General features: G+C 41.3%; 1 protein-coding gene across 1 annotated transcript; it reads right to left on the bottom strand.

The window, feature by feature from the left end:
- Positions 1–194: 194 nt before the first annotated feature.
- On the bottom strand, positions 195–13,000 carry LOC146372531 (WD repeat-containing protein 47-like). Its single transcript, XM_084953709.1, has 16 exons — positions 12,794–13,000; positions 10,760–10,950; positions 10,592–10,675; positions 10,406–10,490; positions 9,537–9,845; positions 8,881–9,320; positions 8,083–8,179; positions 7,081–7,253; positions 6,738–6,995; positions 6,369–6,435; positions 4,921–5,078; positions 4,368–4,537; positions 4,069–4,239; positions 3,705–3,836; positions 2,064–2,282; positions 195–1,955 (listed from the first exon to the last, which is right to left on the bottom strand). The coding sequence occupies exons 2-16, from the start codon at positions 10,915–10,917 to the stop codon at positions 1,813–1,815; spliced, it is 2,664 nt and encodes an 887-aa protein (XP_084809835.1). The 5' UTR covers positions 10,918–10,950; positions 12,794–13,000; the 3' UTR covers positions 195–1,812.
- Between the last annotated feature and the right edge of the window lie 505 nt (positions 13,001–13,505).

A 13,505-nucleotide genomic window follows, 5' to 3' on the forward strand; every position in this document is an offset into this window, starting at 1 on the left:
CTAAGATCATTTAAATCAGTGATGTACACTCACCAGTCAGTTTATTATGTATAAGCTGACTGGAAAGCAACAGTAACTCAGATAACCATATATTACAATCATGTCTGGACCCAACCCGGTATTAACAAGCTGTGGTAAATGAGCAGCCAGTGGGTGTGTGTGATTGATACAAAAAAAAAGATGAAACACATCAATTATTTCACTCGATATCTTTATTTTGTCAGTTTGTTTCAAAGTATTCCTTAAAAGAAGGTGTGTTAGACAGCCACTACTTTATTTTTTGAACAGTTTGAACCCTAATGACCCCTTGGCACTTGTCTTACTTGTGACACATTTGTGCATGTAACCATTACAGGTGGACAGTGACACGGAATATGCCATCAAGAGTCACAGATAAGGTAAAATGTAAAGCACAATACGATAATCCCACAAAGGTCAGTCGTTTTCTCAGCCTGTACCCTCGTCTCTGTCTCACACTTGTACCAGGCTGCTCAAAAAAGTGAAGCTAAAAGTTAAACAAGCCAACGACACTGGTGTTTCACACTGTGCAGTCCTGAAGCATCTCTTTAAAGTGCATCATTACCACTGTTTTGACATTAGCCTGCTGATCTAAAATACAGACTCTCATGGTTGTCTGCATTTAGTGGATTCTATTGTAAAGTTCACTATAAATCCCTAAACCTTCTCTGGGACACGGGTTCTCGTGAATCCACACTTTGCATCTCTGATTTAAGATTTTTTTTCTTGTCACATCAACCATTTCCTCCCTTTATCACTTTTCAGCTGCTACAAGCTTTAGCTTAGTGTGTTCAAATATTCAAATTATCCCAAATTTATCGACTGACTGAGTTCCCAAGAAGAGGTTCCTAAAGCTTAACTCGACTTGTTCGGGTGCTGCCTGTAATTCACACCCAGTGGTACTCTTTTTTGACCTTTCATGTAAGTGAATAAACTGTTGTATGCATATAAGTGATGCTGATGGGTGCAGTAACCTTGTTTGAACTTGCAGCTGACAAAAGGCATGTGATAAAATACCAAAATAAAGCTGCAAATTAAAAAAAACAAATCTATCAATCCAGACATCCAAAAAACTACACAACAGTTACAAAAAAGGCACGTTATGATATGCATAACCAAACGTGGCTTCTCTCCAGAACATTAAATTCTGTCGCTCCTTCCTGCAGAAATTATCAAAAGAGTTGCTGTGTTAAGTTGCTAAATGTCACATTACACCAACCCTACTTCTTCGTTTACCTCCATGTTTTGAGTGTACTTGCTTGGGCAGTGTGAGAGATGAGCTAAAATATAAGATAAGTATGCTCACAGTCAAAGTAAAGTAAAGTGCTTTTTAAGATGGGCATTAGCGACCATCTTTATACTCTGCATCACATTTGCCATTTAATCTTTGCTGAAATTATAAAAGTCACAAGCTGAAAGGTATCAAGCGAACACACAGACATGTTCTATGTATATTTAGAAATTCAACCTCACATTTTCCCTTAAATTTGACTCAAACTGCAAAGCCATATACACTCAGAATTCCAGAAATTCATGGTTGCTTGAGCACACATTGGCACATACCCAAAGACATATATGGACATTCATATACACACATACGTAGAAAGTGTCCTCCTTAAAGTGACTGGCTTTTCTGGCTCAAAAGTGCACCTGTCACCGTACTGTACGCACACGTGCACTTATCTTTAAACATATAAACAACTTGACGTTTACGATATGCATGTTTTGCACACCAATACACCTCGGAGCTGGGGTGTATGTGGAAACTGTGCTCTTGTGCTCTTTCTCTAAAGCTCACGGGCCTGGAGCCCAGAGGATGACGGTACGATCCGCAGACGAGGAGACAAAGGTCCGATCGTGTGGGTGCCACCTACACTGGATCACCTTGTCCCAGTGCTCCCCTGCCACCGTCTGAGGGAGGGGCTTGGTTAGGTCACCTGGGGTCAGAGAAAGGGGAAATATCACACAGGAGGAGCTTACAAACACAATTTTAAGCGCTTCAAAATTTGATTTTTCACTTCAAACAATGACTTATTTCAAGCTACCTTGAAGGTCGCTGATTATGATCCTGTTGTCATAGGAACCAGTGAGGAGATGATGGGCTCCCGGTGAGAAGCGCACAGAACGTATGTCACTGCTGTGGGGGCGGTACGTCTGCACTATGCGGCCTCCTCTAATGTCGTACAGCATGCAGGTGCTGTCCTCCTGACCGGTGGCGAGCAGGCGGCCGCTGGGATCCACTGCCACTGAAGCAACTGCACTTCCTGAGTGACGTACAGTGTGAAAAACGTCATGTTGTTGGATGCAGCTTAAAAAGTATTTTGCTGACAGGAGCAGTTTCTGACACTCAAAACCTTAAACGTTATCCAGGCATTTTGCATTTGCAAAGGGAAACTGTGACAAAATGTTTTACAGTTGTCATCAGCGAATACTACAGTGATAAACACTTGTTTTATTATTTCAATTTACTGGAGTGCAGTGCTTGATTATGGTTTCATCAGCTGTTCATATTAAGAATTTCATAAGAGACAGGCTGCTGACAAACTACAAACATGCAGGCAGCAGATATGCTCCTACTTAAGGTGTCCATGTTGGTGTTTGATAATGCGATATCAGTGGATTAATGTTATCACAAATAACCCAGACAGCAAACAAGATTTTATTGAACTGAGTTAATCATCATCTAAATGATTTTTTGCTGTAACTGGGTAGAACAGATAGCTGAGGTAATGCTAATGCTAGGAGAGCAAACAGGACAAAGAGGGCCGCAGCCTGGAAATAACAGCAATAACTGGATTTGCCACATTTAAGAGTAAAGGGCCATCGATAATGCATCTTTGCGGCTAACTTTGTCATCTTTTTGCTTAGATTTAAACAACAAAATATTACAAAACGAATGCAGACTCAGCTGAAAATACTACAAATAAGGTAAAACTTTAACACTACCTGCAGCTAACATTTTTAAACATTTATTTTTAAATATAAACTGTATATTTTGGTGCAAAACTGGATGCATATTTAAATATATTTTTAAAAGTTACAGCGTTTAAAATATCATCCTAGCTACAGTGGCTGCTGTAGGGGAATGCACATTTATGCATGTTTCCGTGTGTTAGAGCTCTAACTTCAGTTCATGAGGAGGCCATAGATGAGGAGGAAGAGGATAAAGTGGAAATAGCAAATATATAGTGTGAAAGAGCTATTTGTGATTAACAACATATATGATTGGTCTCTAGCCACATACATAAAAAACCAAGACCAGGCAGAGCAACAATGTTCATCTCATCCACTGTGTTCAAGATGGCTGGGCAACATGGCCAACATTTCAAAAAACTGGTGCCTCCTCCCCATATTTCTATTTTTACTGGATTAGTTCTAAGTTTCTGAGAATGTAATAAATGTATACTGATGTAATTACATACAAAATCATGTATATCTTAGTATATTATTTTTTTTATATTAAATAACCTCAGAAAATAACTAACTGTAGCTTTCAAATATTTTTTGACTTGCCCTGAAGCTTCAGTTGATTTCTGTCTTTAATTTCTCTTTTTTCCTTTCTAATTTATGGAAGTCGTGCTCTTCATAAAAGTGTAAGTGTCTTCCTGTAAAACCACTCTAACCTGTAGCAGTGTGGTAAAAACCATTTCCAATCAAACAAAGTAGAAAGTTTCAGTATGACTCACCTGTGCCATGCAAAGTTGTGCCCACCACCCGAACACAGCTGGGCACCCGCAGGTCCCAGAAGCGGACAGTTTTGTCCTGTGAGCCTGAAGCAATCATCCACCCTCCCCATGTGTACAGAGTCAGAATGTGACCTGTTCAAAACAGCACATAATATCTGAGCTCTGTTCACAACAACTCTTTTCAACAACTTTGCAATAAATGCAATAAATGTCGGTACTCATGCTAAATTTGTGTTTCAAAGAACCTACAGTGGATGAATGAAGCAGACAATACCATAAAACGCTACTGAGGACCACACTTTGAAAACCCCTATTCAGAGTTTGCTTAGACCAATCTGTCAGCTGCAGGTAAACAGGGACATACCGGTGTGTCCACTCAGGGCATGAAGGCCCTGTCCTCTCTGACAGTCAGTAGTGTAGATGTTGCAGTCCCCGGCTCCAGCACTGATCAAAATAGATCCTCCACTTTCAGGACCTTCCATAAAAGCCAAATCTCTAATAGTGCCGTCATGCATGCTAAACTCCAGGTCTGGGCCTGAATCACAGGAGTACGTTTGGGTAAAGATACAGATGTTTCCAAGCAGTTTAGCAACAGAAGAAACATGAGAAGTTTTCTGCATCAGCTTAAACTTATTTTTCTAATATTTTCCTTATTGTGTGTACCTGTGGCATTGCAGGTGTCTGCATTGAAAGGCAAGACTTTGACATATTTATCATTGGAGCCAGTGGCCAAAAGCTGTCCACAGTGGCTCCAGGCGACGCAGTAGATTGAGCCCTTGTGATGTTTGTTCCGCCTGAAGCGCACAGCCGGCTGCTTCGCTCCACCAGAACCACTAAAGAAGCAAACAAACATGGACACAGACAGAAAAAAATATGATGAAGGCATGACTTCTACCTTTAAGAAAAAAAATTAAAAAGGTTCCTTGAATCCACATATTTTGGATTTGGATTTTTCATTTTGATGAAACCGGTTGCAGCAGATGGCTGCTCTTCCCTGAGGTTTCTTCCTCTTAAAAGGGAGTTTTCCCTTCCACTGTCGCCAAATGCTTGCTCATATTGGGTCGTTGTCTTTTTTCAAAGTAAAAAAAGGAAGTAAGCTGTTCAAGTCATCAAAATTGCTCTAGAGATACAAAAATTACATGTATCTCTGTGGCTTTCAATTACAAATTAAATATCTCACAGTGTGGATTTGTAGGTCCCTGTAAGCCGCTCCCACCTGGCAGTTAGTGTTTCCGGGTAGGCACACACTCTCAGGGTTTTTGAGTTGGAGCCGACGGCATACAGCGCACCGGCGGGATGGAAGGCCACTGCGCGCACTGCCTGTGTGTCCTCGAGCTGGCTCACCTTAACAAACTGTGTTTTGCACTTTGCGGGCTTCACAGGAAGATAAAAAAAAACAAAAACAAACAGTGTCATGAAGTTTGCAGCTGTGTTTAAGCATTCACAGTGGTATGCAAAAGTTTGGGCACCCCTGATAATTTTCATGATTTTCCTTCATAAATTCATTGGTTGTTCGGATCAGCAATTTCATTTAAATATATCATATAGCAGACGAACACAATGATATTTGAGAAGTGAAATTAAGTTTTTAGGATTTACAGAAAGTGTGCAATAGTAACTTAAACTAAATTAGGCAGGTGCATAAATTTGGGAACCCTTGTCGTTTTATTGATTTGAATACCTTTAGCACTAATTATTGGAACATAAAATTTGTTTGGTAAGCTCATTGACCCTTGACCTACATACACAGGTGAATCCAGTCATGAGAAAGGGCATTTAAGGTGGCCAATACTTCTTTCAAGAGTGGCTACATGGGAGCCTCAAAACAACTCTCAAATGACCTGAAAACAAAGATTGTTCAACATCATGGTTTAGCGAAGTATACAAAAAGCTATCTCAGATATTTCAGCTGTCAGTTTCCGCTTTGAGCAACATAGTGAGGAAATGGAAGACCATAGGCACAGTTCAAGTTAAGGCCGGAAGTGACAGGTCAAGAAAAATCTTAGATAAGCAGAGGCGAAGGATGCCACAAACACATGCCACAAACAGTGTCTCTTGAGGTTGAAGTTGCGCTGGGGCTGGATACTTCAACAAGACAACGACCGTAAACACTGCTCAAAATCCACTAAGGCATTCATGCAGAGGAACAAGTACAAGGTACTGGATTGGCCATCTCAGTCCCCAGACCTGAATATTATTGAAAATCTATGGTGTGACTTAAAGTGGGCTGTCCATGCTCGGAAATCATCATACCTGACTGAACTGGAGATGTTTTGTAAAGACGAAAGGTCCAAAATACCTTCAACCAGAATCCAGGCTCTCATTGGAAGCTATAGGAAGTGTTCAGGTTTGGAGGCTGTTATTTCTGCAAAAGGAGGATCTTCTAAATATTGATGGAAGATTTCTGTTGGGGTGCCCAAATTTATGCACCTGCCCAATTTAGTTTAAGTAACTATTGCACACTTTCTGTAAATCCTATAAACTTCATTTCAAATATCATTGTGTTCATCTGCTATATGATATATTTACATGAAATTGCTGATCCAAACAACCAATGAATTTATGAAGGGAAATCATGAAAATTATCAGTGGTGTCCGAACTTTTGCATACCACAGTATGTGGAATGTATGGAAGTTAAATATCAACAGAGCGTGCTTACATACCTCATGTGTGCTACGTGTTGCAGAGCTTGTGGAGTCATCCTGGACTGTAGGACCAGAGCCAGTGATTCTTTGAGCACAAAAAAGAACAATGCATAAACAAGTCGTAAACATTGGGGGGTTTTTGGTTCCCATCAATAAGAGCTCGGAGTGACATGTTTCAAATATTTGATAATAATTAGCAAATGCTGGCTATGAGGAAAGCTGCATTAAACATAGCAAACATAGCCTTTTGAAATCTGAAATGTTCTATTTCAATTAATTAGCAGCGGAACAGTCACTAGAAGCATTCCCTACACACCAGCAAAATGTGAGCCTAACTTCTAACAAGTTAAGATGTTTCGGTGGAGACCAATAGCAGGAGGCTCTTACCTTTTATTGGGAGGAACTGGGGACTCACTGAGCAACGGCAAGCTGTGGCTCCCGGTGCTTACTGGCGTGCTGCTGCTCACCCCACCTGGCTTGTCCCTCGGCGGTCCTTTATCTGGGGTGTGACGGGTGTGAGGCACCCTGGGGCTAGATGTGCTGTTGTTCCCCGTCAGCCCGTTCCACTGCTGGCCCAGCTGCGCCATCATGTCCTCTCCACGGTGGTCGATGCCCACATTCATCTCTTCCAACTTCTGGATGGATCTAGACAAAGACAAGCTCTGTTGTAGCACCCAGCTTGCATTTCATTCCTTGCTGACATCAAATCCTGTAGGAATGACACCCTCACCTGCTGAGGAAGGTTTCTGTGAGGTTGTGCTGGGCTCCATCCTGGGGCTTCACTCCCCCCTCCAGCAGCATCTGCTGGTAAAGCTGCGTCTGCTGCTGCTTCTGTTCCAGATGTTGCTGCACGCGGAGCCGCTGTCTGTAATACTCCTGGATGTGCTCAGTGGAGTCACGACGCTAGTCACAGACAAGGACACAAGCTACCAAAATGAGCCCCCCCAAAAAAATCCAAACAGTTGAATTGTTTCTGCAGAAAATGTAGAAATCCCTGAAACTGTATTTTCTATTTTACCAAAGCAGGCCCTGTAGGCTGAATAATTCATAGTGCCTTTCACTGTTCTGTGCTTCAAAGCTTGGAAGTGTCCAGACACACACAAAACACACACACACACACCAGATTATAAAAGGCAAACTCGTTTCCAGAGCCACTGCTGACAACTCTTCAACTCCCAAGGCCTTGTCCTCCATCATCCACCCCATAAAAAAGTTTTCAAGGAACTCATTGCATTGAGTCAACGGTATATTATCCTTCAGGCCAATCACCACTTTTCATGCACACACACACACACACACACACACACACATGCGCGGTGATATAATCTTAAAGTACTATGCTCTTCTAGATGGGACCTGAAATGTATAAAGATGAGCGATGATGAAAGCAGGAGGCCATCTTTGGATGTGGCTGCATATCAAAGCAGATTATGTGTTTCCAGTGTCCATGAGCTCCACCTCGCTACACTGGGACAGGGGGCAGCACGGTGCAAGTGCCCTATGTGGACGTGTGGTATAGAATTCAGGCAGGATTTATAATGCAATAAAGGTGTTAAGACCACGCAGTTCAGGGGTTCAGGGGGGATTCATTCTGTGTCTTTAACTCCAGACTGAAAATCTTTCACTGACTTTGACTCAAGTGACCAGACAGCTAACTGTTGCTTTTTCTTCATAACAGTCGAGAAACAACTTTGATCTGAGAAGTCTGCTGCTTACGGCTCGCAGTTCATACCTCATGTGTTTCTGTGCTGCACGGTGGCCCACCGTCTTTTCCAGGAGTCAGAGGTGTGCGTGTGGTGTTTGGTCCATCCAGCCCTTGTGGGTGCTTCCTATAGTTAGGAAGACGTATCAATCAGTTTATCTGATTTTATATCTCAAGTCAAAAACATTTTATCTATAAGGGTTATGCAAACAATAATAGCAAAGTCAAATTAAAAAGCTCTTAATTAACCTGTGATTGAAGATTAGTCTAGATTTGTGTCAGCTACAATAATATTTCTGCTGTTTTGCATAAAATCCATTAACTATGATCTCATATATGTGCATATCACATCAACACTGATGCATTTTTGCGCCTAGTTGTACAGCTTGACTACATCCAACAGGTGGGGCCAACATCCTGTCTCAACCTTAGAATTGTGACATTTAATTTGCAGTCACCTTGTAAAACAAACTAGCAACAGTCTGGCAGACATCTATCCTAAATATATATATATTTTTAAAAAGTATAATAACATACATTAGAGGGATTTTAAATAAAGAGAAGGTTTTACATAATAGCCTGCGTGGTTAGTTGTTTGTAGGCAGGATTTAAATAATGAATCTTTGCATGGACAGGTCAAGCAGCATTTTTATTCTGGGGTTTATAAGTTTGACTCGACTGCATAGTTACTTTTAATTAGAATGCTGAATGAGTGCAATTTGTTTTCCTGACACCAGGGAAAGTTCAGTGTTTATTTTGCAAAATAACATTTATATTTACTCCCAACAAGATGTACGAAATATCCCTTTCCAGTTTCTTTGACTTTACCTCTCAGGTGAATCGTCCTGCTGATGCACGTTATTCTCCACGAGGCTCCGGCTAAGAGCGAACTTCATGTTTGTCTCCAGGCCTCTCTTGTCCTGGGCCGCCAAACCGTGAGACAGGCCGTCCAGAGCTGGGTTGAGGGATCTCGACATGTAGGTGTCGGCCGAATGAGGTCTTTGATGAAAGGGTGAGGTAGGGCACGGGGACAGACGGTTGATTAATGGAGTAAGGAGGTCGGCGTGGCCAGCTTTGCTGGGCTTCACCAGCCGGTCCACGTGGATGTTGAGGGTCTTCTGCTGGAAGGCGCAGGTGAAGGCACCTGGGGAAAGATTCTGCAGCCAGGAGAGCAGCGACAAATCCAGCTCATCACAGCCGTTCCCACACAGCAAATCCACGCCAAGCAGCACCTCGCCCTCTGTGATCTCCTCTCCTGTTGCTTTACTCTACAAAACAGAAAAGCTTCTTAAAACCTATTCTATTTTTTCGGAGACACAAATGTGCGAAAACCAGAAAGTTTGCTTTTTTAAACAAAAAAAGTAATAGGTTACTTTGCAATAAAACCCCCTTTTAGTAGTTTTGAACACCTCTGCAGGTTTGAACCTTTTATCAGCCACTTAAGCCTAACTGTAACCCTTTTCGCTAATAGCGCATCAGATTACCTGACAGAACTCTACACAGCACTCATAAAGGATCCCTTTGATTAGCAGCTGGAAGAGGCGGTTCCCGCTAGCCCTGAAGCCCGCCTCACTCAGCTTTCTGTCCGCAGGGATGAACTCGGCTACCATCACGCAGGCCTCTTCGAAGCAATGCACTCGTGCCGTGCTCGGATTCCAGTCTTTGAACTCTGCGTGATGGGTGAGGCGTGGCAGTGTGAGGAGGAGACACAGCTTGCTGTAGTCCTCCTTGGTCGGGCAGAACTCCTCCAGACTGTGCAGGCACTTTACTGCCTCTTGCATGGTGATCTCTAGCTGTAAAAGCAGAAAAATTCAGGCGGACCAGACAGTGATTATATTTTGGGGTGCTCAATACAGAAGCCCACTGGTGTTTTGACAGATAAAGGATGACATTAGCTGTTCCTTACAAACACAGATTATCACACAATAGGATGGGAGTGAGTAAAGCCTGCTGTGAAACTGGCTTTTTACCAGCTTAAGGAGATACCAACCCACCTGTCAATTTTATTTCTCTGTGCTCAAGTAGAGAGCTTATAATGGCCCGTAACAGACTGTTTTTTTAACACTGGTTCGCTCTAAAAAAGTAGGCATCATCCAAAAAAATAATGCGAATCATAGAAAGAAACTGTTGCTAAACTAGTATCTCAGAGATTATACTTGCTATACTTTAACAAGTACTATAATGTGTAATTTTTTTTTAGTCAAGATTAAAATTCTCTTTACCGCAGAGAATTTACATTAACGTAGCTTTATAATCACAGGCTGCTATACTGAGCAACGAGCAGCTGCTAGGAAACATGCATCTAGTTCATAATACATTTCAAAGACATAAGTATATATAAAAGTACACATACATTTAGAGGGTCTTCAGCAGCCGACATGGCATTATTAACACACAAGGCTTCCAGAAACTTCTGCTTAAATATGATGTAGCGAAACCTGGAAACACAAGTGCAAACGTGCTTACAAACAAGTACGCTTAAAAATGTTCTTTGTTGTGTGAAGACCGGTACGAAACAGCCCCATATAGCTTCCCTCACCTTTTCTTGTCAAACTTGTCCATTCCTTCTAACGGTTGAATGAACTGCATCACCTCCTCCCACTGGCCATCCAGAATGAGTTGCCTGATTAAAAACAACAAATGAACAATTTAAGAATCCTGTGAAAACCTTCTCTCTATCCCGCTTGTGCCATATGAGTGTGTGTACCTGAGGAAAAGCATATCATCAGAGTATAGTCCATTGATAACACCGCTTTCCTTCTCCAGAGCCAGCATGCTAATGTGCAGCTTCCTGGAGTTGAGAAAGTCCAGGATCAGCTTGATCACCTCAGCCTCCTTTATGTTGATCGTCTCCTCTGCTGTCATGTTGCAGATCTTTTGGGGGCAGCTTATAGCTGGCTGTACAAAAAACAAAACAAAACAAAAAAACAGAGAGAGAAGGTAGAAGCCTGTTAATGGAAAGGTCACAGCAAAAGAAGAAAGACTTATGCTGATGTTCCCAATCTTAAGGAAATTATTCTAATTGTAATATTAATACTGTAGTAAGTGAAAAGAAATGGAAAAATAATCTGTCAGCATGACTCTTTGGCCTTAAATTGTAAGAAATAAATGTGTAAAATTACAGAAATTCTGGTGGCTCATAACCCAAACTGTCCTCTAATTATAAAACAAAGTTTTTGTTTATTCATAGAAAATGTCTGTTTTTCCTGTAGATCCATTTAAAGAAAGACATTTCTTTATTCAAGTGTTAACGTATTACTTTATTTGCTTTGCTGTAGTGTAATTGGCTAAGGAGGAGTTATTTTTCTGTGAGAAAAGCTGTAAAACATATAAAAATACAGTTAAAAGTCCAAAATATATTCCATCTTTCACATTTTCCAAAGCCAATCTAACCTTTGACCCTTATATTTGACATTTTGGTTTATGCATTCCCAAATTTTTCACACCTGTTTGCAAAAAATACATGACAAACAAAAACAGAGGTGAATTCCAGTTTTTATCATTCTTGATCTGTACACCAACACAACAGCTTTGAAACACATTTTTTTATATCCAATTGAAAATGTAACTGGAAAACAATCACTTAATCATAAACCATGTTTTAAAATATTTCTATTTTTCCAAGCTTTACTGCAGCTCTAATCAGCCGTTGTTTGTTCATGTGTCTTTCTCCCTTTCACCAAGTGAAATTCATACTTGACAGAATACAGACCAGCTGGTTAAACTGGCCACTGCAGAATATCCTACTTCTCTACCTTCAAAAACTCCTTGGGAGCTTTTCCAGCATAATTTAGGCCACTGTCCGTCAGCACAATGAAACTGTCCCTACATTGCAACTTATCTACACTTCAGAATTCATCTCTCTGCTTACGTCCTCTCTCACATCACTGGACTCTGTGAGACTCATCACACTGTCTGTACCATGGTTAACAGATAATGCTACATGCTTTTCCCTTGTGTCACTCCAATTTCCAGATCAGTATACTGTTCGAGGTTATTAGGTGTTTTCTTTCTTAACGCCTAGAGAACGTTAACCTTCCCATTGATGATTCTGGTGCCTAATTTTGCAAAATGCTAATTTTTGCACTTTAATTAAATTCTTACTCTAGTCTATTATGATGGTTCAAGTAAGTTCATAATACTCCTTTGCACTTTTAAACTCGGTCACTAAACTGTATTTTTCTGTGATGTCCCTTTTGCTGGAGGCTTGCTGGATGCTTCAAAGGGCATCTGTGGTGTTTCTGCACATATGCATAATGTCCCTAAATGGCTCATAGTTTAAATACTGGAAAATATCAAAGATGCAGTTCCAAGGTTGGGTCTTTAAATGGTTAGTCACTGCAACATCACCCAGGCAGCTACAGCAAAGACATGGAGGGGTCTTCATTATGTATGGTGCACTCGCCCTGTATGTTTAAGGAAGCGCATAGAGAGGCTGGGAGAGCAGCTTATGACGCCGCCCTGTTCCCTAAACACACAGACAGAACATCCACCCAGCTCCGGGCCGGGATGTGAGAGCAGGTCTGCGGCCCAAACCTGACAGCCTCAGCACTTTATCTGTCCTCGGACACACCTTGTTTATTCGAGCACGGCAGCCAGTGACGACTATTAACACCACTGGACACAAATGCAGGGCAACAAACGATGAGCATGCCAATCATTGTCTCCCTTACTGGGGACACACCGTGCTAGACTACAGCGCAGTGCTAAACACCGCCTTGAAACGGTGCCAGCATCTCACCTGTCAGTCAGTCTGCGCCTACAGCCCGCCGCATTAAAGCCCGCGGTCTCCAGATGTAGCGACGTCCACGAAGAAGACGGCGGGGAAGATGTATTTGACTGCTGAAAGGCTTTACAGCGTTGCCAGAAAGCTCCTTTCTCCTGCCTCGTTTCTTGTATACAGCTCGCGGTTGCCATGCGGACGTAGCCGCAAACCACCAATCAACTGTAGCAACGACGCCCAGCGGTCACACCTACAGCACGGACGCGACAACTTTCAAAGGAAATTCAGGGAGATAAAAAAGGATAGGATTTATTTTATTTTATTTTAAGAAATAAGATAAATAACAAAGAAAGAAGATAAAAATGCTATTTTCTTTGAACATCTCTAAGACGAGTTGTTAAATTGCTGTCAAGCTAATATATACATTTTTTTTTATCAGAAAGTTGGGTATCTAATTAGAAAATCGAAAATGTTTTATATATATATTCACTCAAAATGATGAAAAAAGTCGACGAACCCTTTTAAAATTACCCTTTGAGTTCCCTGGTTTATTGGCAATTTTTCATTAATGTAGTCATTAACTACATTTTATTGGCCATGGCTAAAATAATTTGTTAAGCAAAACAACAATTTGTATTCTTTTTAGTCAAATAATCACAGTTTTATTAACAGCCTTAGTAGCGACACTGGACTGATTCATAAACTAAGTTAAAATTATTTTATGCTCCCA

The sequence above is a fragment of the Perissodus microlepis genome, chromosome 15 (genome assembly GCF_051167445.1).
Source record: "Perissodus microlepis isolate ML-2025 ecotype Zambia chromosome 15, ASM5116744v1, whole genome shotgun sequence".
In the NCBI taxonomy this organism is placed as follows: Eukaryota; Metazoa; Chordata; class Actinopteri; order Cichliformes; family Cichlidae; genus Perissodus; species Perissodus microlepis.